The sequence below is a fragment of the Clarias gariepinus genome, chromosome 3, assembly GCF_024256425.1.
Source record: "Clarias gariepinus isolate MV-2021 ecotype Netherlands chromosome 3, CGAR_prim_01v2, whole genome shotgun sequence".
Classification (NCBI taxonomy): domain Eukaryota; kingdom Metazoa; phylum Chordata; class Actinopteri; order Siluriformes; family Clariidae; genus Clarias; species Clarias gariepinus.
In genome coordinates, this window is record NC_071102.1 from 3299398 (window position 1) to 3323200 (window position 23803).

Genomic DNA, 23803 nt, shown 5'->3' on the forward strand with positions numbered 1-23803 from the left:
CTTACAGTGTTTATCTTTCATCTTTGCAAATTAAGGTAAATAACAGGACCCTAAAGAGAATTCATAAACCTGAAAATGTTTTCTAATAATAATAATAATAATAATAATAAATATAGTTAAAAGCAACGATGACGGGCCCAAGCACCCTGTGCCATCGCCACCCTGGGCACATCGGCACAGCACAACCTGTGTGTTATTTGAGTGTGTTAAGACCTCGAAAAAGCCATCGCCACCCGGTTGCACGACACAACTTGCACACATCACAACTTGCACACATCACACACTATACAGGGCTGATGTCAGTTTGGGCCCTAAATATTTGTTGAGTGCATTAGTGTGTGTGTGTGTGTGTGAGAGAGAGAGAGAGAGAGTGAGGGAGAAAGGTGTGTGTGATGTGTGGATGTGTCAGCCTGTGTGTGATGAGTAAATGTATTTTTGCATGTTTGTGTGTGGTGTGTGAGTCTGTGTGTTAAAATTTGTGATGTGTGTGTGAGACATGTGACTTGTTAGTGTGTGTGTTTCTGCATGCGCGCGTGTGAGACAGAGTTGTGTGTGTCAGTGTTAAAATTTGTGATGAGTGATATACAGTATGAATGTGTTTGTGTTTGCATGTGTGTGCATCTGTGTGAGTGTGAGAGTGTGTAATGTAATTTGTAATGTGTGTGTGATATAAGTGTGTTTGTGCGTGTGTGTGTGTGTGTGACGTGTACATGTGTTCAATAGGCCTGCAGATGTATTTGATTATTATTAGGTCCCAAACACTGACATTAGCCCTATTACATTATAGTTATCATTTATTTATTTATTTATTTATTTATTGATTTATCTATTTTACAATAAAAAATAAAATACAAATTCTATACCAGAACAGAAGTGTATCTGGGTCGTTTTACAAACATGGCGGAAAGTCCTGTCACTTTTGTTTTGCTGATGCCAATATCATTTAAATTACCATACACATCCTGTATTACTTGTATATGTTCAGAAAAATTAACACTGTATGTATTTTCAATAAGTAAATACATTTTATTACTTTAATGTTCAATACTTTTATAGATGTAATATTTGTTTATTTTATTATAATTCTTTTTAAAGGCTAAGTTCAAGGAAATGTTTTATTATTATGATACATAGTACATACTTTCCATCTAAATACTTTTTTTAATGAAAAAAATCTGATTCACAATAATCAGATAATCAATATCTTATAATCAATTATGATTAATAATATGAAATAAATATCAGTCACCCCAAACAATGTCATTGGCCTTAAACAAAAATTATAATTTTTTGTCCATTTGACAATTTAAAATTGTTCCTGCGTCAGAAGTCATTAGATGAAGAGCATTGGACAAAAGCAAAAGTTATGTCAGACGTCTCGCTTGATTTGTTTAAAAATGTCATGATTTATTTTGTAGTTCTTATGTGAAGCTTTAAAGTCCATTATTGGTGTTGCTCATTTTATAAATTGTTAAAAATTTGCCATAAAAACTAACTACATCTAATAATCAATTGATTTTGACATAATTGAACACTATTTTTTTATTTGTAGATTCATAATGTTTAAAAATAAGTTCTTAAACTTGAAGAAGACGTTCTACAGTAGATGTGAGAGATTGGGGACTCTCAATACATTTCAGGAGATTTTTGTGACACAAATCCCACCTTTTCTGTAGAATAACCCATAGGCCAGGTGTCTATAAAGTTTATTATAAAATCTAGAGTTATTTATGATCTGGTTTCATGTAAATTACAAATTTAAACCAGCACAAGTAAATAAAGAAGCATGACTATAAGTAATATTACCTTAGATCCTAATTATAACTATATTTACAATATGGATCATTTACTCTAACCTTTTTTTAACTTCTTTTTTCCAATCTTCTTTTTGTTAACATCAAATCAAATAAAAATAAAAAATCACAAATATGACACAAATCTTTTTTGGTTAACTAACTGAGCATGGATTTTGAGCTATATGTGACAAAGAATTAAAGTCGGAGGTGAAGAACAAAGTACTAAATGTAATTTATATATGACTCGACCTCTGTGTGATCGAGGGGGAAATGACATATATTCAATTAAATAAACTTTGCTTGTAATATATTTCACAAAGCAAAAAAAAATTATAAATTGCATTATGCATTATTATGCTCACTTTACTTATACTGATCATCTTTTCAGTTTACTGATGCTTGTCTTTACACCTGTACAGACTTTTATAATCACACTATCACTTAAAAAAAATTCATTTTCATTTTTAAAGGAAATTAGATTACCTTTAAATATTCCTTCTCATGTCATCTCTTCCTTTGCCATTGTCGCCTTTGGTTTACGCCTTTAGAAATATACACCGTGCAAACCATATTCTTCCTAAAATATTGTCTGAAATTAATTTCCTGACTCAAATGCCATGTCACAGATTTAACAAGCGCTCTGCTGCCACCTTCTGGACACATATTTAATTTCACATTCTGTTTTATAATGCTGGTAAAATACATATATGGAAAATTTTAAGGGATTTTATTGAACACGATGGCATGTGGTTAGCATGTAAAAGTAAATGCTACTTCATATTTATGAAATCATAAATATTAATAAAATTCTTGCATATCATACTTATTTTAATGATATTTTCACATCACATTATACTGAGTAAGCCAGCTAACTGCTAGCAAAGCAAATTAAAAAGTAAATAAAACATTTGAGCTTTCTATATTTAATTTTTTTTTACTGTGTATAACTTTATAACTGTGTATACCTTTACCATAGAGATTATTTTCCAAAACAAACTCTTGCTAAGTCAGTTAAGAGCGTACAGGCTAGCTAACTCTTGTTACAGCGATATCAGTGAGATTTCTGTCCCAGTGTTTAGATTTGCATCATGTTCACTGTAATTTATATAACTACAGTCGAACATGTAAAAAAAATATATAACATTATGATGAAATATTGTATTTTTGTTCATCACAAATATTTGGTATGTTAACTAGCTGGACAGTTGACTGCTACAAGTTAGCTTAGCTCACACTTCACAGGTCAGCATGGGTAGGATTTCATCCGCTGAGTTTAGATTTATTGTTTTCTCATAGATGTTTTTAACAGTAGGCAAACCTAGCAGAGTATAAGATGAAATAAGAATTATTATTATTATTATTATTATTATTATTTATTTATTTATTTAATTGGTAACATCAGCTGATTTAGCAAGATATTGTAAAAAGCAGTTAGAAGATATTTGTTATAGACAGAAGTTATTCAAGGCACCACAAACAATATTTGTAAATGTATTTAAATGGCTAAACAGTAATTTCCATTTAAAAAAAAAATAAAGAGGAAATTAGTTTAAACCTCACCAATAAGAGCAAAGAATTATGATCATTGGTATGTATTTGAGATAAATGATGTCCAACAATGAGTAGTTGGGATAAATGACGATCAGTGATTGGTAGTGGGGATCAATGACGATCAGTGATTGGTAGTGGGGATAAATGACAATCAGTGATTGGTAGTGGGGATAAATGACGATCAGTGATTGGTAGTGGGGATCAATGACGATCAGTGATTGGTAGTGGGGATAAATGACGATCAGTGATTGGTAGTGGGGATCAATGACGATCAGTGATTGGTAGTGTGGATAAATGACGATCAGTGATTGGTAGTGGGGATAAATGACGATCAGTGATTGGTAGTGGGGATAAATGACGATCAGTGATTGGTAGTGGGGATAAATGACGATCAGTGATTGGTAGTGGGGATAAATGACGATCAGTGATTGGTAGTGTGGATAAATGACGATCAGTGATTGGTAGTGGGGATAAATGACGATCAGTGATTGGTAGTGGGGATAAATGACGATCAGTGATTGGTAGTGGGGATAAATGACGATCAGTGATTGGTAGTGTGGATAAATGACGGTCAGTGATTGGTAGTGGGGATAAATGACGATCAGTGATTGGTAGTGGGGATAAATCACGATCAGTGATTGGTAGTGGGGATAAATGACGATCAGTGATTGGTAGTGGGGATAAATGACGATCAGTGATTGGTAGTGGGGATAAATGACGGTCAGTGATTGGTAGTGGGGATAAATGACGATCAGTGATTGGTAGTGGGGATAAATGACGATCAGTGATTGGTAGTGTGGATAAATGACGGTCAGTGATTGGTAGTTGGGATAAATGACGATCAGTGATTGGTAGTGGGGATAAATGACGATCAGTGATTGGTAGTGGGGATAAATGACGATCAGTGATTGGTAGTGTGGATAAATGACGGTCAGTGATTGGTAGTGTGGATAAATGACGGTCAGTGATTGGTAGTGGGGATAAATGACGATCAGTGATTGGTAGTGGGGATAAATGACGATCAGTGATTGGTAGTGTGGATAAATGACGGTCAGTGATTGGTAGTTGGGATAAATAATGTTAAGTGATCGGCAGTGGGGATAAATGATGATCAGTGATTGGTAGTGGGGATAAATGATTATTAGTGATTGGTAGTGGATGATAAATAATGATCAGTGATTGGTAGTGGGGATAAATGACGATCAGTGATTGGTAGTTAGGATAAATAATGTTAAGTGATTGGTAGTGGGGGTAAAGGATAATCATTGATAAGTATTTGAGATAAATGTTAATTATTAATTGGTTTTTGGGAATCTAAGCTTATGCAACCAGTCAAATTTTACATAATAAGTGTGATGTAACCAAACCTGATTGCAAGCAATAATAAAAAACCAAACACAACACTACAAACTTGTATTTTTTATTCATAACACTGAAAAGAATATGACACTGAGGTAAGTTATGTAATCCAACAACATGGAGTTTTTTTTCTCCATGGTCTTACACCAAACAACAAAATCCCGTCCTCATTAGGACCTCATCTTAGTTTTGCTAAGAGTCTGATTTATCACATACGAAACCTCATATCGCAGATCCCCAACTTGCAAAATTTTTGATGCTCAGACAAAATAAATAAAGAAAAAACCCTTGAGATGAACATTCTTTTATGTTGTGTTTTTTTTATTTTTTATTTAAATGATTTGATGCATTTTGAGTGCTACTGTTCCTGCTGATGAGCCTTGGCACGATAGTTTATGAGTGGGAGGAGTCCTGTGATCCACAGAGAAAGGTCAGAGGTCAGAGGATGGTTTCCCTGCACACACTGATGAGGCTTTTGGGTCGTTGAGGGAGGTCGTGACCAGTGTCGACACTAACATCCATTAGGCCTGATTCCTGAGGTTTGTTACACCGGCGCAGGGACGGGGAACTCAGCGCCCCACAGCTCTGTAGATGCAGATCATCGTGAGTTGGTTTTCTGAGGCTGCTTGTGATTGGCTGCGAGTGTGACATCACCTGGGAGATTAAAGAGTTTAACAAATGACTCAGAGCAGAAGATCTCTAGTCAGGCTACTTTTCATTTCCTGATCTAATCAAGCATTTTAGATTGCTAGTGTTAAAAAAATCAGAACATAAAAGTCTTTCGGCTGAAGGTCAAAAGTCGGACATGTGGGACACCAACACTCACTCATTCAAACATTTTCAAACTTTTACTTTAAACCAAATTTCTGAAAAGTCAGCGAAAGAAAAAAAAATGAATCTGTTTTCATCAACTGCAGTCATGCAAACATATTAAAAATGACATAAAAGTGATTACCCACAGCTGTGCGCAGCTGTTTTCCATCTGTGTACGGAGAGAAAAGAACGCTAAATTAGTAAACGCTTTATCTTCGTCAGGGTTGTGGTTTGATGTCGCTGTCCTTAATTAAGTCAAGGAAAACGTTTCTTTCTTTATCTGTCCAAACAGCGCACAAGCTCCTCTGGAGCCACGCTTATATTTAGATATGTCTCTAAACGTACTCTTACACTTCATCGGTTATTTGAAAAAAATCAATCATGCTTTTTTAATCTTCTTTATTAACATAACATTTTTTTCATTTTAAGGATTTTCCATTCATTTGTTACATTTGCACGTGAAAACTACAGTAGCAGCTACAGCAATACGACATTTTTAGTTAACTTCAGAGACGTAAGATCGTGACCAGCTTTAAAGGTCCTATATTTTACTAAGTTAATGCAGGTGTCCCACACAGAGCTCCCCAAAGTGTGTGTCCTAAAGCTCAAGCTGAAATACACAGCTTCATAACTCTTTTTATTTCACTCCTCCTCCAAATGTGCCGTTTCAGTGTCCATGTAGATGAGTTACACGCCCACCACAATACAGCAGAGCTGAGCAAACAGCCGGGGGATGGGGGGCTTTTCTTATATGAGGTCACATTAGAAAATCAAATAGTTTTGTTTTGTGCACACAGCCATGAAGATCAAAACTGTATTTTTTTTTTATATTTTAAATAGTTGAACAAGGTAATAGAAGGGAGTTGCTGAGTTCTGGATTCTGATTGGTCAAAAGGGGTTGATTAATTTTTGTTTTGTGTAACAGTGTCTCTGACAGGTTTATATGGTATTTTTGCGCTTGTTGTAAAATGTTATTGTTTTTATAGTTACAGCGTTCACATTGGAACTTGTTTCATGGACGTTAAATATAACCACAAAAGGATAAAATGTATAAAGTGTCTTTTTGTTGTTATGTATATATTTTTAATTTATATAATTTAGTCGTACCCAATTTCCACTCATCATTAGGGCACGTCCCTATCTTCCAATCAGGGAGGAGGAAGACGATCACGTTTACGTGACCTCACAGATGCCTGTGATTGGCTTAGAGCCTTGATTGATGTGCGAGGGCTAAGTGCCTCCCATCCCACCCCTTTGAGAGAGCCTCCGGCTGTGAGAAGCTACATCATCACCCAGGATTCAATCTTAATAGGAACAAAACACTTAGGATGTTCTGTTATAGAAAAGAAAGGTTCAGGGTGACTGCTTCATGACATCATTGTTTCCTACAGAAAAACAACACAAGTGTTACTTTGAATAACTTTCACCCCTCACCTGATCAAGAATACTGGCGCTGAACATGGCCTCCTCCATGTGCTTCTCGTCCGATTTGATGACGCACTTGATGCTGTTGACCACCTGCTGCACTTCGGGAGGCAGACTGCAGCTGGAGTGCTCCAGGAAGCGCGCCACCAGGATCTTAGTGTCTTTGTAGGTCTGAAGGTCTGCTAGCGAATGAGGGCGCTCGCTGGAGGCGGGGTGCAGAGTGCGGCTTTTCAGGCGGAGATCTGCTTTCCCGCAATCCCTCTGCTTCTTCGATGTACGCCCGTTGTGTTTGGCACACTGGGATGCCGTACCCCCTGAAAGCTCCATGAGCGCTGTACAGATGAAAAATCAGCTATAACTCTCTTTACATTCACATAACGCACGATAGTGCGACAAAATATAACTTGGAAAGTTCACGATGTAATGATCCCACGCAATTTTTAGCTCCACCCACAAGTCCCTGGTGATGATGTCTTACCTGCAGAAGTACATCCACAGCTGTCGGCTACAAACGCAGACAATGCATTAATAAAGAAAAAAATTTACACTTAATTTAAACAGAGACAGAGAGAGAAAAAAAGCAGACATACGTCTGTGCACAGAGTTACAGGAGATAGGGTCGCTGGTGGACCGCACGATCCTCGCTAGCTTGCGGTAGCGCCTGGCTCGGAGCGTGCGTGCTGAGGTAGAAGAGGGATGTGGCACCGAGGTGGAAGAAGGCGACCAGACGCTGAAGCATAACCGAGTGGCCCGCGGTCGCCCCGAAGGAGACGGTAAAGGGCCAGAGTCGGAGGCACAAGGCTGGACCTCGGGTACTGGAGGAACAGGGAGCGTTAGCTTCATCCCGACGCACTCTCGTGACTCAGGCGAAGGCTGGGTGGTTATGGAGCTCTCGTCCCTCTCAGGCAACGCCACGACGTTCTCGAGGGAGCGCGTGACGGAGTCGTGTGTGGCCGAGGACTCGCTGTGGTCCAGGTTAGTGAGGTGAGAGCGAGTGTTAGAGCGAGTGCTGTGCTCCGGGCTGGTGCAGCTGGTACAAAGGGTAGTGTACGGGGATAAATCGGAGCCCTGGACCTCCAGAGAGCACAGATCGTCTGAGGAACAACTCTGGTCAGGGACGTCTGCTGATTCGGATACGCTGTCCACTGACGCTGGGAAGATAATAAAAAACAAGGAGAAAGGGATAATGCATTAGTGATGGGTCATTCATGAACGATTCGTTCTTTATCAACGAGTTTTTAACGTGATTCAGAAGAATGAGTAGTGTCGGAGAGTGAGACACTCTTTTTCTACTTGGCGCGCATGCGCGAAGCATCGCAAAACCTCCGTGGGTTATGTACAGGAAACAGAAATGAGTAGTGACCTCTCGAGTCTTCTAGTTTGAATCATTCACTCTTTTGTCATGTGAAAAACAACTCGGAGTAGAAGACTCGTGAGAAGAACCGCTCAATTCTGTTTCCTGTGTAAGGCGTCTATGAGAGTCACGTGACAAAAGAGCGGATGATTCGGACCAGAAGATATGAGAGGTGAGCTGCTCATTCTGTTTATCATAATATGTCCTTAGCTGCATTGTAATGTTTCCATTACTGGAACTATAGTTGAAATGTCTGTATGTAGATGTGTTGGGGGTCTGTTTATTATAATTGTAACACTATTTTATTTCTGAACAAAGGAACGTAATGAACTAAATGACTCGAAAAAAGAATCGAACATTTTGATGAACACGTTTTTAAGGACCCAGTCACTAAAATGATCCAAACTTCCCATCACTATAATGCATGTGTTTGGGTTCTAAGGAAAAGGAGACGGGTAGGACATTTTGGATAAATAGAACCATATCTAAAAACTATATACCTGGTAATATAGATCTGTTCGTATAGAGATAATATAGGGGGTTGCCAGGGTTGTGTTTTTAAAGTCAAAGTATGCTAATTATTGAAAAAAAAAAACCTCAAAGCCCTGATGTTTGAGCCAAATAATGGGATAAATGAAGGAAAAAGTGATTATGTGATTTATTCGTCACAGTAAAACTCTTTATTCTGTGCATATCCCAGCTTCTTGTTAGTAGGCTGGTGTCAGAGCGCAGGATTAAACAATATAAGGACCCATGAAGCAGACAGGGTTAAGGGCCTTGCTCTAGGCCCAACAGCGTCAACCTGAGGCTCAAACCGCTGACCTTCCGATCAGTAACCCCGAGCCTTAACTCACTGACCCACCACTTCCCCATAGTGGCATGGTGGCTTAGTAATAGCCTCTCCAGTGTCTGGGTTCGATTCCCACCTCGGGTCTGTGTGCATGGAGTTTGCATGTTCTCCCAGTACTTGGTGGGTTTCCTCCGGGTACTCTGGTTTCCTCCCACAGTTCAAAACAAAATTAGCCCCCAAATTCTCCCACCACGGTTCTTTAAAGGGAATAAATAAAACAGTAATCAACACTGGCTTCCATATACCCTAATTGGACAACAGAGGTTCCTGAATGGATGGATGGATGGATGAATGAAGTGTCTTAGCACTCTTAAGTAACCCCTCTTTAAGGAACCCCTTAAAGTTAACTGTGATTAATTCTCACCCTGAGTGCTGAGGCCGGTGGTCGTGTTCCGCTCACACACACTGGACTCGGTGGCCTGCTGGTCCAAACTGGTGGTGCCCTGCGTCGAGCAAACAACACAAAACTTCACATTACACTCATGTGCATAAGAAGAGTGAGTGAGGTGATCTGTCGTCAACCTTGAGTAGAATTTCATCAACAATCAAATGGATCTGAAGGTGTTAATGATGTCAAGGTACAAAAATCACATCTTGCGTTATGAGAAACACGATCTCAAATGGAAGTGTAAATGTGCAAATTCATCTGAATAAACATGAAGCTTTTGCGATTTTGAGTCGTGCAACTTGTGGCACAGCAGCAGCAAGGGGTGACGTCGCAGTGAATAAATTCTTCACTCGAAACCCCTATGTTTAGTAAATAAAAAAACAAAACAAATCAAAGCACTCACGATGTCATATTAGTAATAAATCGGCCGTCATGTAGCATCCTTATTTTCTACTTATTCTATTTTACTGTTTGCAAATTTGACTACATGTTGTATGGTGTATGGTCACGTATGTGACAAATAAAATCTGAGTTTGCTTTGAATATGACGTGAACTTTAATCCCTTCTCCTGTAATGTGGAATATGTATCATGTTTAGGCGTGTAAGACTTGGTTTCATGCTTATCGACACAACGTTCCTGTAGAAGCCTCCAACAACACCACGCGTAACAAACGCGGCATAAACGTTTACAACATATCGAACATATGAAATCTGTTTGTGTGCTGATTCTTCCTTCAGGCTTTTAGGAGAACCTGGAGAACATATGTTGGAGGAGGAGGAGGAGGTGGAGAAGGAAGACAAGCCAGAAGAAAAACACCTCCTCCTGAAAATACTGGCATCTGGCAACCTGGCATCATGCTCACAAAGCTGCATCAACAGGGGGCGCTCTTCCCTTTCATACCAATGTAATATTCCAATCCAGACACATTTATTACACACACACACACACACACACTTTTATATGGGGAAACAATTTGTTACAGGGTCCTACATAGAACCTGAGCGAGAACGTTTCATATGTGACGATGCAGAGCTCCAGTTTAGTGTATAAATAGTCGCCTTGAACTCTGGTCTTTTTCAGTGTCTGGATTTTTTATTAAAAAAAAAAAAGAAAAGAAAATGACAATAGCTTCACAGATCATTGCACAAGCACTTAAGAGAGTAATGACACATCAGGTTGGTGATGATATTGTGTGTGTGTGTGTGTGTGTGGGCTCTATTCCCTGCTCATAGTGAAGGACACGTCTTTTGAGTCCCGTCCCGCATTGTGTGTGTGTTGCGGGTCTCATTTCCAGGTCCTTGTGAAGTCGTACACTCTCGTGTTTTTTAATTTTAGAATTAAAATAGGGGTTGTGTGTTCTCACTGCATGGATTTAATTGTTTTATGTTACACTATGCTTTATGCTACTTCTGAAGTTTATGCAACATGCAAGTGACCGATCGTGCTTCCCTAAAAAAATTTCACTTGCTAACTTCAACTGTTTTGGGGAGATGATTTTATATGCGCCTTCTGTATTGTATGTATTCTGTATCTGTAGTGTCCGTAACCATGTCAAATTCGAGTTGCAATATCTTAAATCTTTTTCAGTTTTAGATTTATACACCTTTTCAGGTTTATTTTTTTCTTGTGAAATCTAAATTGTCCAAGTTTCATCTGACAGTTGAGACCATTGAAAGATTTAAATAAAAAAAAGTAACAGACACCACGGACATAAAAGGGCATGAAATGAAATGTATTTAGCAAATATGTTTTTTTTTATCTGATAAAAATATAACTGTTATGCGTATTTACAAAAAAAAAAAGCCTGGATCAGAAGAAGCATTAAGTATAATGAAAAATGCTGTTATATGATCCTATCTGAAAATCCACTTTTTCACCCGGGTGAGACACTTTTTAGCTCCAATGCCATGTTTTGGCCGTTTGCTCTGACTAGCTGATCGGTTTCGGAATACTGGGCGCAAAGATAAACGTGGCTGCTTCAACCAGATGCGAAGCACTGATCAAGTAAACAACGTGAAATTAATGAAAGTGCACGACTTTACGTGTCATTAGCCAAACTTGTCATTAAACAGGCCTCGGGAAGGATCGGCTGATTTCTGCATTGGAGCATCATTCACTGTGCATCAGCTCTGCGGAGTTTCTGGTTTGGTGAACGGACTGATATAAATGATTTCTCTTCAAACGGAAAATGACAACTGTCACCAGTCATCAGTGTGAATAGAGACACAGTGGGCTGGTGACAGCGCCGTGCTCCATACGCCTGCTGCTTTTTCCTCCTGTATGAACCCTTGAGCACTCAGAGACTAACACACCACAGACCCACTTTCCAGCAGCCATTAAAGTGCTTCTTTTTGCGTTTGTCTTTTTTTCTTTATGGCTTTCTTCACTCAGGAGGTTTCTTTCTGCAGAAACAAAAAAGGTTATCTGGAGCACTTTGTGCAAAGATGAAGCCTTTATTTTGTCAGATATGCTGTACATTACAGAACAGGGAAATTATTTTCTTTGGATCCCCCAGATTGTTTGGAAGTTAGAGTAAGAACGCAGACTCAGCCATGATGGTGAGAGTGCTGGAACTTGAACCCGTAACCTTCTGATCAGTAACCCAAAGCCTTATCCGCTGAACCACCTCGGGCATCACCGCCAGACAAACCATCAAGCAATATGTTAATATATATATATGGAATTTCCTTTGGGATCAATAAAGTATCTAATACACACACACACACACACACACACACATATATTTCCAAATTGCTCTGAGTTTGTTTGAGAATGTGTGCTTGTGCCCTATGATGGATTGGTACCCCGTCCAAAGTGGACCCTGACACAGTCCGGCTCCAGTCCCTTTATAGGATAGAGCGGTATAGAGAGTGTGTGTGAGGTTAGAGTTCAGTATGTGAAACCTGTTAAACCTAAGGTCACACAATCTGCAAGCTTTGCATGCTGGAAAATCATTCAATAAAAAACAAAGCAATTAATAAGAAAAATTCCTAGTTTGTTCCAGCAACAACTGGTGGCTTCCGCAAAATCCTGTAAATACACACAACAATAAATCTCAGCTGCTATGGATCATCACAATAGGTAATATTTTACAATACTGTAAAAATGCATAAATTTAATATTGTACATTATCGTACTGTGCAGAGTGGATTTCTCCCTTTTTCTCCCTTTTGCTCCTTCAAGCAGAAGAGTGATGAAGGTCTTACAGTGTTGGTGTAGAAGAAAATATGTTCATGATGACATAAAGTAGGTGTAATTAATCCAGCAGGTTTCTCTATCCCGCATCCGACCGGCAAACAGGGAGCTGTGGAGGGAAATCGGTCGTAACTGCGCCCATAAAAAATCCCAGTGTCAATTTAAAATCATGTTTATATTTAGAACAGACAGCAGTGTGTAAATCAATATTCCTGTCTGGATTCTTAAAAAGGCCTCAATGATAAAAAGGAAAAGAATGTGCTGTGTTTAATCACCAGTCACACACAACACTTCTTTCTTGCTGTCTTTAGTCGATACTGTATCCGCCAGGAGCAAATCAAACAAATTATTATGCTTAAAAAAAAAAAAAAAAATTTATTAACGCCGTGGAATTCTTCCCGACTGCTCAGCTTCAGCGAAGCTCCTCCACAAATTATACCTCACCGCAAAAGCCACTCAGATTTATTTTTTTACATTTATTTTTCCACCCAGCCATGAGTGCATGAGAAGAGCTCTTCAGTGCGGCTCAGCGCAGATGAATGAGAGTAATTGAAAAGGTCTAACGCTATCGGAGGATGGCGAATCCCCAGGACGGCGACCTCGTAAACCGCATTAGGAGCGTAGGAATGCCTACGTGAACAAAAACGAAATGATAATAAAAGAAAACCGCTGATCTATTGCCATTTGGAGGGTTCGTGTCGTGTCCGCGGCCCTCGCGCAAATGAAACTGTCATCAGCCGTTTTTATGTGCAGTGAATCCTGACGCTCTCGAAGATCAGGTCTTTGGAGGTCAGCAGTGAATGAGGTCAACTGCAGAGGGAAATCTCCTAGTGTCCTTAATGATCGCGGTTTATCACAGGCTCCAATCTCTCTTTGTCTTTTACACACACACACGTATGCACGTACGCTGATAATTGAATCTTTTCTCCTTCAAATCGTTTCCTTACCTCTAGCCTTTTAGGATGAACCGCTCTCTGTGCTCTCATTGCAATTACATTCAATTCGCGACAATTCTGAGCTGCTGCTGTAATTATAAAGACCTTTAATCACAGTCTGCTTATACTGATCATCCTTAACTCACTAAATACAACCTGTCTGACGAAGTGAAGCACGATAAAAGATCTCGAGAAGCAACAGATCACAAAGAAATTCAAGAACAGATGAGAAACTAAGTAATTACCATGTATCAGTCTGGAAAGGGTTACAAGGCCATTCCTAAGGCTTTGGGACTCCAGTGAACCATGATGAGAACTTAAAAACTTAAAAACTTGCTCCCTGGTATAACGATCACACACGCTCTTTAAAACAGGCCGCTCGGAAATTAGAACGTAAATGGCGTCAAACTAAATTACTAGTATTTCAAATAGCATGGAAGGAGAGCATCCTGAACTATAGAAAAGCTCTTAGTGTAGCTAGATCAACATATCTCTCCACTCTTATAGAAAATAACAAAAATAATCCTAGATTCTTATTTAATGCTGTAGCCAAATTAACCAGAAATAAGACCACTGCAGAAATCTCCACAACAACATCATGCAATAGTGAGGACTTCATGAACTTTTTTAATAATAAAATTGTAAATATTAGGCATAAAATTGAGGTTTTGAAACCGAACAATGTAATTGATGCAGATGTTAATCTAGCCATGTCAGACCAGAACCTAGAATACTTTACTCCCCTTGAAGAGAATGAACTAATTTCACTCATCTCTTCTGCAAATTCATCAACCTGTATATTAGATCCTGTACCGACACATTTTCTTAAACAGATAGTACCAGCAATAATAGAACCCCTGTTGAGAATAATTAATTCTTCACTCAGCATTGGTTATGTTCCAAAATCTTTTAAATTAGCAGTTATCAAACCAATAATTAAGAAACCTGACCTCGACCCGTGTCAGCTGTCCAGTTACAGACCAATATCAAACCTCCCCTTTATCTCTAAGATCCTGGAAAAGATAGTAGCGGAGCAGCTATGCTTATATATAAATAGAAATGGCATACATGAACTGTATCAGTCAGGATTTAGGCCTCATCACAGTACAGAGACAGCGCTCGTTAAAGTAGTAAATGACATTCTATTGGCCTCTGATCAGGGTTGTGTAACTATGCTTGTATTACTTGACCTTAGTGCAGCTTTTGACACTGTTGATCACGCTATTCTTCTTCACAGATTAGAAAATGTAGTGGGAATTAAGGGTACAGCCCTCTCCTGGCTCAGATCCTATCTGACCCATCGTTATCAGTATGTAGACTTAAATGGTGATTATTCTGCATGTTCTCTAGTGGAGTTTGGCGTTCCGCAGGGTTCAGTTTTAGGTCCACTGCTTTTTTCCCTTTACATGCTTCCTCTGGGCAACATAATCCGTAAGCATGGTATTAATTTTCATTGTTATGCTGACGATACACAGTTATATGTCTCAGCAAAACCTGATGAGAAAAAACAGCTTACTAAAATTGAGCAATGTGTGCAGGACATAAGAAATTGGATGCTAATTAACTTCCTTCTGCTAAATCCGGATAAGACAGAAGTTCTAGTCATAGGATCGCATACAGCTAGGAGTAAAATTTTAGATCACACCGTAACTTTAGATGGCCTTTCTGTTCCATCAAATGCAACAGTAAAAGACCTTGGTGTGATTATTGATTCCAGCCTTTCATTTGAAGCACATGTAGATAATATTACCAGGATAGCATTCTTTCACCTCAGAAATATTGCCAGAATAAGAAATTTATTGTCGCTAAACGACGCAGAAAAACTAGTTCATGCTTTTATCACCTCTAGGTTGGACTATTGTAATGCCTTACTGTCTGGTTGTTCAGCTAGATGCATAAATAAGCTTCAGCTAGTCCAGAATGCAGCAGCGAGAGTCTTCACCAGAACCAGAAGATATGAGCACATCACCCCTATCTTATCTTCACTCCATTGGCTCCCTGTGAAATTTCGCATTGATTTCAAAATACTACTCTTGACATATAAAGCATTAAATGGTCTCGCGCCGCAGTACCTGAGCGAACTGCTAGTGTCTTACGATCCGCCACGCCTACTTCGATCAAAGGATGCAGGCTGCTTGTCAGTACCGCGTATTATGAAAAATACAGCTGGGGGCAGAGCTTTTTCTTACAAAGCCCCAAAGTTATGGAATAGTCTTCCAAATAGTGTTCGGGACTCAGACACAGTCTCAGTGTTTAAGTCCAGGCTAAAAACCTATTTATTTAGCCAAGCATTTTTATAAATAGATTTTCCATAGGTAAAGGAGCAGATCTGGGGGACTCATGGACGTAGAGTATTATGGTGAACTGGTATGTTTGGATGCTGTCTTCCTCACTCTCATTGATCACTCAGGTTTGCTGACGGTGAGGTGATTGTTTGCTTTACATCTCAGGAAGCCCTCATGTTTGTGTTTCCTTCTGGCTCTCCCTTTTAGTTATGCTGTCATAGTTAGTCCTGCCGGAGTCTCTGCTTGCACTCTACAGTTAATATACATTCACATTATACATTGTGTGACTGTGACCATACCTAACTGCCATCTCTCCTCTTCTTCTCTTTCCCCCCCTCTTTCTTTTTCCTCTCTCCTCCTGTCCCCACTTTCACTCTTTCTCTCTCTCTCTGTCGAGCTACACATGTCGTTCCTGAGCTGCCAGTGATCCAGACTCCCTCTGCCCTCCGGACCTGTCTGACCCATCCTGGTGCCCCGCTTCTGGCTGAAGATCTCGTCACATGGATGCCCCGTGTGTCTCTCTGGGATGCGTCTGGTGTCTGGGAATGAGTCTCTCTACCTAGAAAATGGTTCTGGCCTCGACTGGTGTTGGCAACTGTTTCTCTGGGGACTTGACAGTTCGTTAGTTTAGGACTGGAACTTCCTACAAGTCTACCTAGAGTCTTCAAAAACTACCTGGACTCCATATTAACATCAACTGTTATGCTAAACTGCCTGCCACCCTACACACTGTATAAATGAAGATTATTTACTGCTCTCTGTTTTACCCAAATGAGGATGGGTTCCCTGTTGAGTCTGGTTCCTCTCAAGGTTTCTTCCTTTTACCATCTCAGGGAGTTTTTCCTTGCCACTGTCGCCCTCGGCTTGCTCACCAGGGACAAACTGACCATTTTGATCCATACAAACTCACACTTCATACAAACCTAAATAATTCTTTTGACTATGTAAAGCTGCTTTGCGGCAATGAAAATTGCTAAAAGCGCTATACAAATAAAATTGAATTGAATTGAATTGAATGAGAGCCATTATATCCACAGATGGAGAAAACTCCGAACAGTGGTGAACCTTCTCAGAAGTGGCCGGCCTACGACTCATCCAGGAGCTTATAAAAGAACCCAGAACAACATCTAAAGACTTGCTGGCCTCACTCGCCTCAGTTGGGGTCAGTGTTCATGATCCAACAATAAGAATGAGACTGGGGGCAAAAAAGCCATCCATGGTAGAGTTCCAGGGCGAAAGACACTGCTGACCAAAAAGAACACAAAGACTCGGCTCATATTTGCCAGAAAACATCTTGATTATCCCCAAGACTTCTGAGCAAATATTCTGTGGACTGATGAGACAAAAGCTAAAATTTTTAGAAGGTCTGCATCTCGTTAACATTTGACGTAAACCTAACACAGCGTTCCATAAAAAGATCATCATACCAACAGTGAAACATGGTGGTGGTAGTGTGATGGTCTGGAGTTGCTTTACATCTTTAGGACCTGGACGACTTGCCGTAATTGATGAAACCACGATTTTAGCACTCTACCAGAAAATCCTGTAGCAGAACGTCCAGCCATTAGTTTGTGACCGCAAGCTCAAGTACACTTGGGTTATACAGCAGGACAATGATCCCAAACACCTCTGAATCAATCAAAAAACAACCAAAAAAAAACCTTAAATCTGGACTTAAATCTGATTGAGATGCTGTGGCATGACCTTAAACAGGCTATTCTTGTTCAAAAAACCCTCTTATGTGGCTGAATTGGATCAATTCTGCAAAGAAGAGCGGGCCAAAATTTCTCCACAGCGATGTGAAAGACTCATCGTCAGCTATCACAAACGCGTGGTTGCTGTTGTTCTCGCCAAGGGTTGCACAACCAGGTATTAGGTTAAGGAGGCTTAATAAAGGAAATCATCATTTATTGTATTTATTTGGTTATCTTTGTATAATTTTGAGTAATCTATAATCTTGTAGTTTGTTCATTAAGGATGTTTTTAGAAAGCTACTTTGTGACAAGGTCGATTATAAAAAGCACTACAGACAGAAGAGCACTGAACGGAGTGTGAACCACTATGTGTGTTTAGGCCTTGTTCACACAGGCGTTAAAATCGAGCGTTTTTTTTGCGTTCGTAGCGTCCAGCGAGTGCGGATCAGGCGCAGAGTGTTTTCTGCACATAGGAGTCAATGAGAGTGTTCACACGGGCTTTGCTGATGTGCGTTCGTCCGGCTGCGCGTTTATACGGCATCAAAAAAAACGTTTTTTCTTGCCGTCCAAAACGCAAGGAAACCGCTTCTAGTGTGTTTTCTTCACGTTCATTTTACGCTTCGGAGGACCGGATATATCCCATGATCCTACACGCTATACATAGGGAAATGCAGAAAAGGGCAAAATAAACTTAAATAAATTGTTGAAAAACATAAGCGGAAATTTTCGCATTTCTTCATAAACCACAAAAAAAACCCTTCCTTGGCTTTCATATCCAGTTCCCAACACACTGCCCCCACAGGTTACACACACACTACAATTTGGGCTGCAGGCTGACGTTAGACAGAGACAAACGAACGCCGGTGTAGAAGTCAATCGATCGCCACTACAAAAGGCAACATAAATGTCTAGACGTTTAGAGCGCGTTCGTTTATCCGAAAACTTAACGTCCATGTGAACAAGGCCTTATTCACTGTTATTTAAACCAGAAACAAGTTTGTTCTTCTTGTTACACCATTGAAGAAAAACTCTTTTAGACATTTAACCTTGTTGTGACCTTGACCCTGTAGAAATTCGATTCCTAAATCAGGGCTCCTGCTGGTTACGACAATCGTTCCATATAAACCCTACAAACATCCAATCGCTCCTGAACACTGAGGTTTACACGCAGAGTAACGAACAGTTATGAAGCCCGACGCAGCCTGTACCTCCTACACATCAGAGTGCTGTTAGCAAAACTAAATTATATCTCATAAAATACAGATTATAAAGTCAAAGAAATTCTCCAGATTTGCTTACGAACAGATTTATCACATGTACAGTATCATGGAGGTTTTCTAACTTTAAGGGGCTTAGAATTCTTTTTTTTAATATTCAGGAAATAAACAAAGCATGATACAGTTTCGTGATTATGGAGAAAAGTAAAGGTGTGTGTTACCTGGCTGGCGGGGGTCTGACCAACCACCGACTCGTACGGAGGAGGCAGCTCAGCTGGATACACGATGCCCGGGCTGTTAATGGGAACCCCGTATATGGCACTGAAGGGGGAGTGAGGGAAGTCGAGATGCAGACCTCTGAGGAAGGGAAGAAAAGATTGTATTTATGTATGTATTTATTAACAAACAAGCAAAAACACCAACGAAAATTATATTCCATAAAGTATAAACACAGTCATATCACAGACACTAATATCAGAAGTTTTGTTTTTCATTTATTTATTTTCTATAGCGATTATCCTGTATACAGGGTCGCAGGGGGGTCAGGGTACAAAGGGTACATAGGGTACATTGGGTACACCCTGGACAGGATGCACACACACACTACAGGCAATTTTGAAACGCCAATCATCCTAATCTGCATGTCTTCCGACTGTGGGAGGAAACCGGAGAACCCTGGGGAAACCCATCAAGCACTGGGAGAACATGCAAACTTCATGCACACACACACACACACACACACACACACACCAAGGCGGGAATCAAACTAGGACCCTGGAATTGTGAGGCCACAGTGCTAACCACGACACCACTGTGCTGCATAATTATTTGTTTATTTAATAAAACTTTATTTTACATACGTATCTCCTCCAAAAACTAAATACAATTAAAATGTACAGCAAGAACTTTAGCCAAGCACAAAAAGCATTGTGTTTTATATTTAAATTATATATACAGAGTCAGGCAACGTTTCAGGAAAAAAAAATAGTATTATGTATATGATATTAATAATATTATCATATTATTATCATAATATAATCATATATATTAATATATAACATATAGCAATACATTATTTATGAATATCCATACACATATTTATAACAGTTTTTCTTTTTCTAAATGTGTATACTGTACATTTTTTTGGTCTGACTCTGTATATGAAATCTGTACATTCCTAGTTATCAGAAATGATCACCTGTCCTGTGTCGTACCTTTGACTGTTATAAAGCACTAACACTGGAGACTCCTTCCATTAAAATAAAAACAACTCTTTATAAAAAACTTCACCATGTCAGTGATAATGCATGTTTTTTTTTTTTTTAGGTTTTATTTATTCATTTATTTATTTATTTTTTTTTTAGTATTAGATTTGGTGAATTGTTCATATGAAAGTCCATGTGATTTGCAGCTGGAACATCTGTCCACGCTGCTATTACAGAAAATTACTCAACACCTTCTGAACCATCAGAAAAACTCATGAATCTTTTTTTTTAGATTGGGTTTCAGGCATTTATATTTATATCTTACACTATTTTTAAAGGCAACCCGATATCATGAGAGTTGAATCAATTTTCAACAAACACAGACAAATGTGGTGGGATTTAAAAAATGATTTTACACAAATTAACCTCATAAAGTTTTGAATATCTTTGTTACCTTTGTTAGTAACCAATCTAGTACCTTTGAAAGAAAACTGTTTTTTAATTCCGTGTCAGGATGGGATCCGTTACTGCAGTGTTTACTGCAGATTTTTTTTTTCACTATTTACACTACAGAGGTAGAAAAAGTTCTTCTGCTCGTCTCTGTGATCCCACAGCGGTCCAGAATATCAATATTTGGATTGTGATTTTTTATTTTAAAACATAACTTATATATTATTCAGTTTATTCTGTATTCCCGGCTTCAGGGTGAGCGCGACCGCGGGCCAAAGTGACTCATCAGCCCAACCCAATGGAGGGTTCACACTGAGACCCCGACACCCACCCGCTCAACACACACTCCCGCTCATCACACACACACACACACACACACACACACACACACTGCTGTTTCACAGTGTGGGTCGTCACCTTCGTGCTTCACCTTCCTTTAATTACACCTGCTTTTCCGAAACATCATGAAGCATCAAATGCAGCCACGTTACAGCGCGATGTTCCTCTAGCTTGGTTTGTATTTTAGACTTTCTAAAGTGCAAAAGTCTTGACCCCCTTCGTTTCTTTATATTTTGCTTCCAAAGAGCCAGACTGTCTTGTATTTTTAACGTAGTCTTAAGGAAAAGCTCTCATTTTTTAGCCAGGTTTTCGTCTCTGCAAAGGGGGTGCACAAACATTTGCACAGGACTGTACATAGAGTTTATTCTTTAAGATTCGAATTTGAGTTTCCAAAACATCATCACATGAAAATGTGAATTATAATAATATATTTTAGTTACTATTATTCTAAAAGGTAACAAGATTCACACAGCTAAATAAGGAGCATTGAGGGAGTGATAGTGTGACATCACGGCTGGCCTGCTGGATCGGGGGTTCGTCTTTACTTACCCTGATGGTTTTGCATTTCAGAAAAAAACGAGCCAAAGTGTATCATCTCTATGCCTAAAATTCTTGAGTAGGATTCCTTCGCAGTGTATACACAGTATGTGTGTGTGCATGAGTGTGTGTTCCTCAGTGTGACCGTACCTGTGCCCCTCCAGGACGGGGGTGCAGGTGTACTCTGGGGGGTAGTACGGTGGAGGGGGGATGGGCGGGATGAACTCGTCGAAGTCGAGCGTCTGGTGCAGGATGGTGCCGTGAGGGGTCATGCAGTCGGCGCTCAGAGCCCGCGCCCTGTGAGGCATGAACTGAAATACAATTTTAACAGAAATATTACAGTGAGGTTTGTGGAAATACACAGTCGACATAATCAGCTTTGACGTTCAGGCACGACAACATTCGTTGGTGTTACTTTTATTTGATCAGAAACCCCCCAAAATTTTAATTGAAATAAAAGTACGCAGTTTTGTTATAGATAGATATATAACTAGTTTTTACCTAGCCTACTGGGTTTTAATGTATTTTATATTTTTATTGTTTTACCAAATTAGATAAATCTTAAGACTGCATCTACACTAAGCCGGGGTAATTCTATAACTTCACAAAACGACATTAAGGGTCCCTTTTTTATTTATTAATCAGAAAGGATAATTCTCCTCCTTCTGTGCATGCACTGAGCACAGACAAACAAGCCACACACACACACACCTATCCCTTGTTCACCAGCAGCTAAACACAGTCACGATACTCTACACACAAAAACCCGACATCGTCCTGATTAATCTTTTTTTTTCTGATTTTCTCCCTAATTTAGTTGTGTCCAATTCCTCCCCGTCACTAGGGGGCTCCACATTAAGGCTACTACTACCATTCAGTCAGAAAAGCCGAAGACTATCAGGTGTTTCCTCTGAACTGCGTGTGGCCAGCCGACTGATCTTTTCAAACTGCTTGCTCACACACCACTGGGGGCGGAGTAACACACTCGGAGGAAAGCGTTAGCCGCTCCCTCCGCGTGCACGAGCTCACAGACGCCCCTGATTGGCTGTAGAGCCGTAATTAATGTGGGAGCGCGAGTACCTCTCATCCCTCCCCCCTGAGAGAGCTCGGCCAATCAGCTCTCTCTGGACCTCCGGCTGCGAGAGGTTACAGCATCACCCGGGAATCGAACTCGCGATCTCCGGATGATAGGACGAGCACTTCACCACTGCAGGGAGTTTTTCCTTGCCACTATCGCCGTCACCCTCGGCTCTCATCAGAGACATTTCATGCATCATTCATTCATTCTTCTCATTATTTTTTAGACATATTTTTTCAAAATTCTTTTTTGTTTTTTAAAATTTCTTTTATTTTTGTGAAGCTGCTTTGAGACAATGACCATTGTTAAAAGCGCTATATAAATAAAAAATAAATAAATAAAAAACTTCAATAATGTTTTAATTCCAAACATTAAAACTTTCTCAATCTGAGCACTAGACAATCTGATTACTCCAGTTGTGATACAAAAACATGCATTTCTTTGCCTTAAATCTTGATAATTTTACGACTAGCAGCGATATTAGATGGAAAACCAGCTAAAACCAGTTTGTTGTTATAAATTGTCACAGTGTAACAATCAGATTAATTGAAATAAAACGAGAGATCGTTATCTTAGTGGCTGCGATGTTTTAAAAACCTGCGAGAACGAAAACACGACGACCAATTAGCAAAAACCAAAAGTGTATTATACAAACAAACTAAACAAAACGGTGGACCGAAACCAACAAAGAAAACAATATTTACAAAATATATACAACTAATGAAGGTTAATAGTTTAGTTAATCAGAGCGTTATAAAAGGGTTATGTAGGTGTAAAGTGTTGCAATACGCTTGCGTTCACACAGGAGAGCAATCAGACCGACTGTCCTGTTTTTTCATGGCTTAAACAGTTTTTGTGCAGTGTGCATGGGTGTGTGTGTAGTGTGCATGTGTGTGTGTAGAGTGCATTTGTGTGTGTAGTGTGCATGTGTGTGAGAGAGAGTTTGGTGATTCCTTTGTATTGCCAGCATGCACCATGAGACGAGACTAATCCTCCTCCTGCTCCAGTGATCCGTACAGGAACCACAAGCATGCTAATATCTCACACACACACACACACACGCACGCACGCACACACACACACGCACACACACAGCCATTCATCTCATTCTCACGATTTACAGCATTGGCCATAAACCCTCAGATCTTATTTATATGCAATATTAAAACTTTATATCCTCGTCACTTTATTTCCTCACACATAAAAGTAGGACTTAAGGACCTCTTAAATATTAAGGTCACTCAGAGATCCCTGGTCCCTCGACCGCCTGGAATTCCTGCTTTCATCCCTGAACGACTCCCATCGAGTCCTTTAAACCAGAACAAATCTC

The 23803-nt window shown here is 39.6% G+C and overlaps 1 protein-coding gene across 2 annotated transcripts in view; it reads right to left on the bottom strand.

The window, feature by feature from the left end:
• Positions 1-4800: 4800 nt before the first annotated feature.
• Positions 4801-23803, bottom strand: part of fam189a1 (family with sequence similarity 189 member A1) — a 150031-nt gene continuing 131028 nt past the window's right edge. For both annotated transcript variants that reach the window (XM_053491609.1, XM_053491610.1), the window contains exons 6-12: positions 21546-21706; positions 19086-19221; positions 9513-9591; positions 7535-8095; positions 7423-7449; positions 6954-7276; positions 4801-5360 (exon numbers count right to left, since the gene is read on the bottom strand). In XM_053491609.1, coding sequence (XP_053347584.1) covers positions 5145-5360; positions 6954-7276; positions 7423-7449; positions 7535-8095; positions 9513-9591; positions 19086-19221; positions 21546-21706 — 1503 coding nt within the window. In that variant the 3' untranslated portion in view covers positions 4801-5144. The remainder of the gene's footprint in view (positions 5361-6953; positions 7277-7422; positions 7450-7534; positions 8096-9512; positions 9592-19085; positions 19222-21545; positions 21707-23803) is intronic.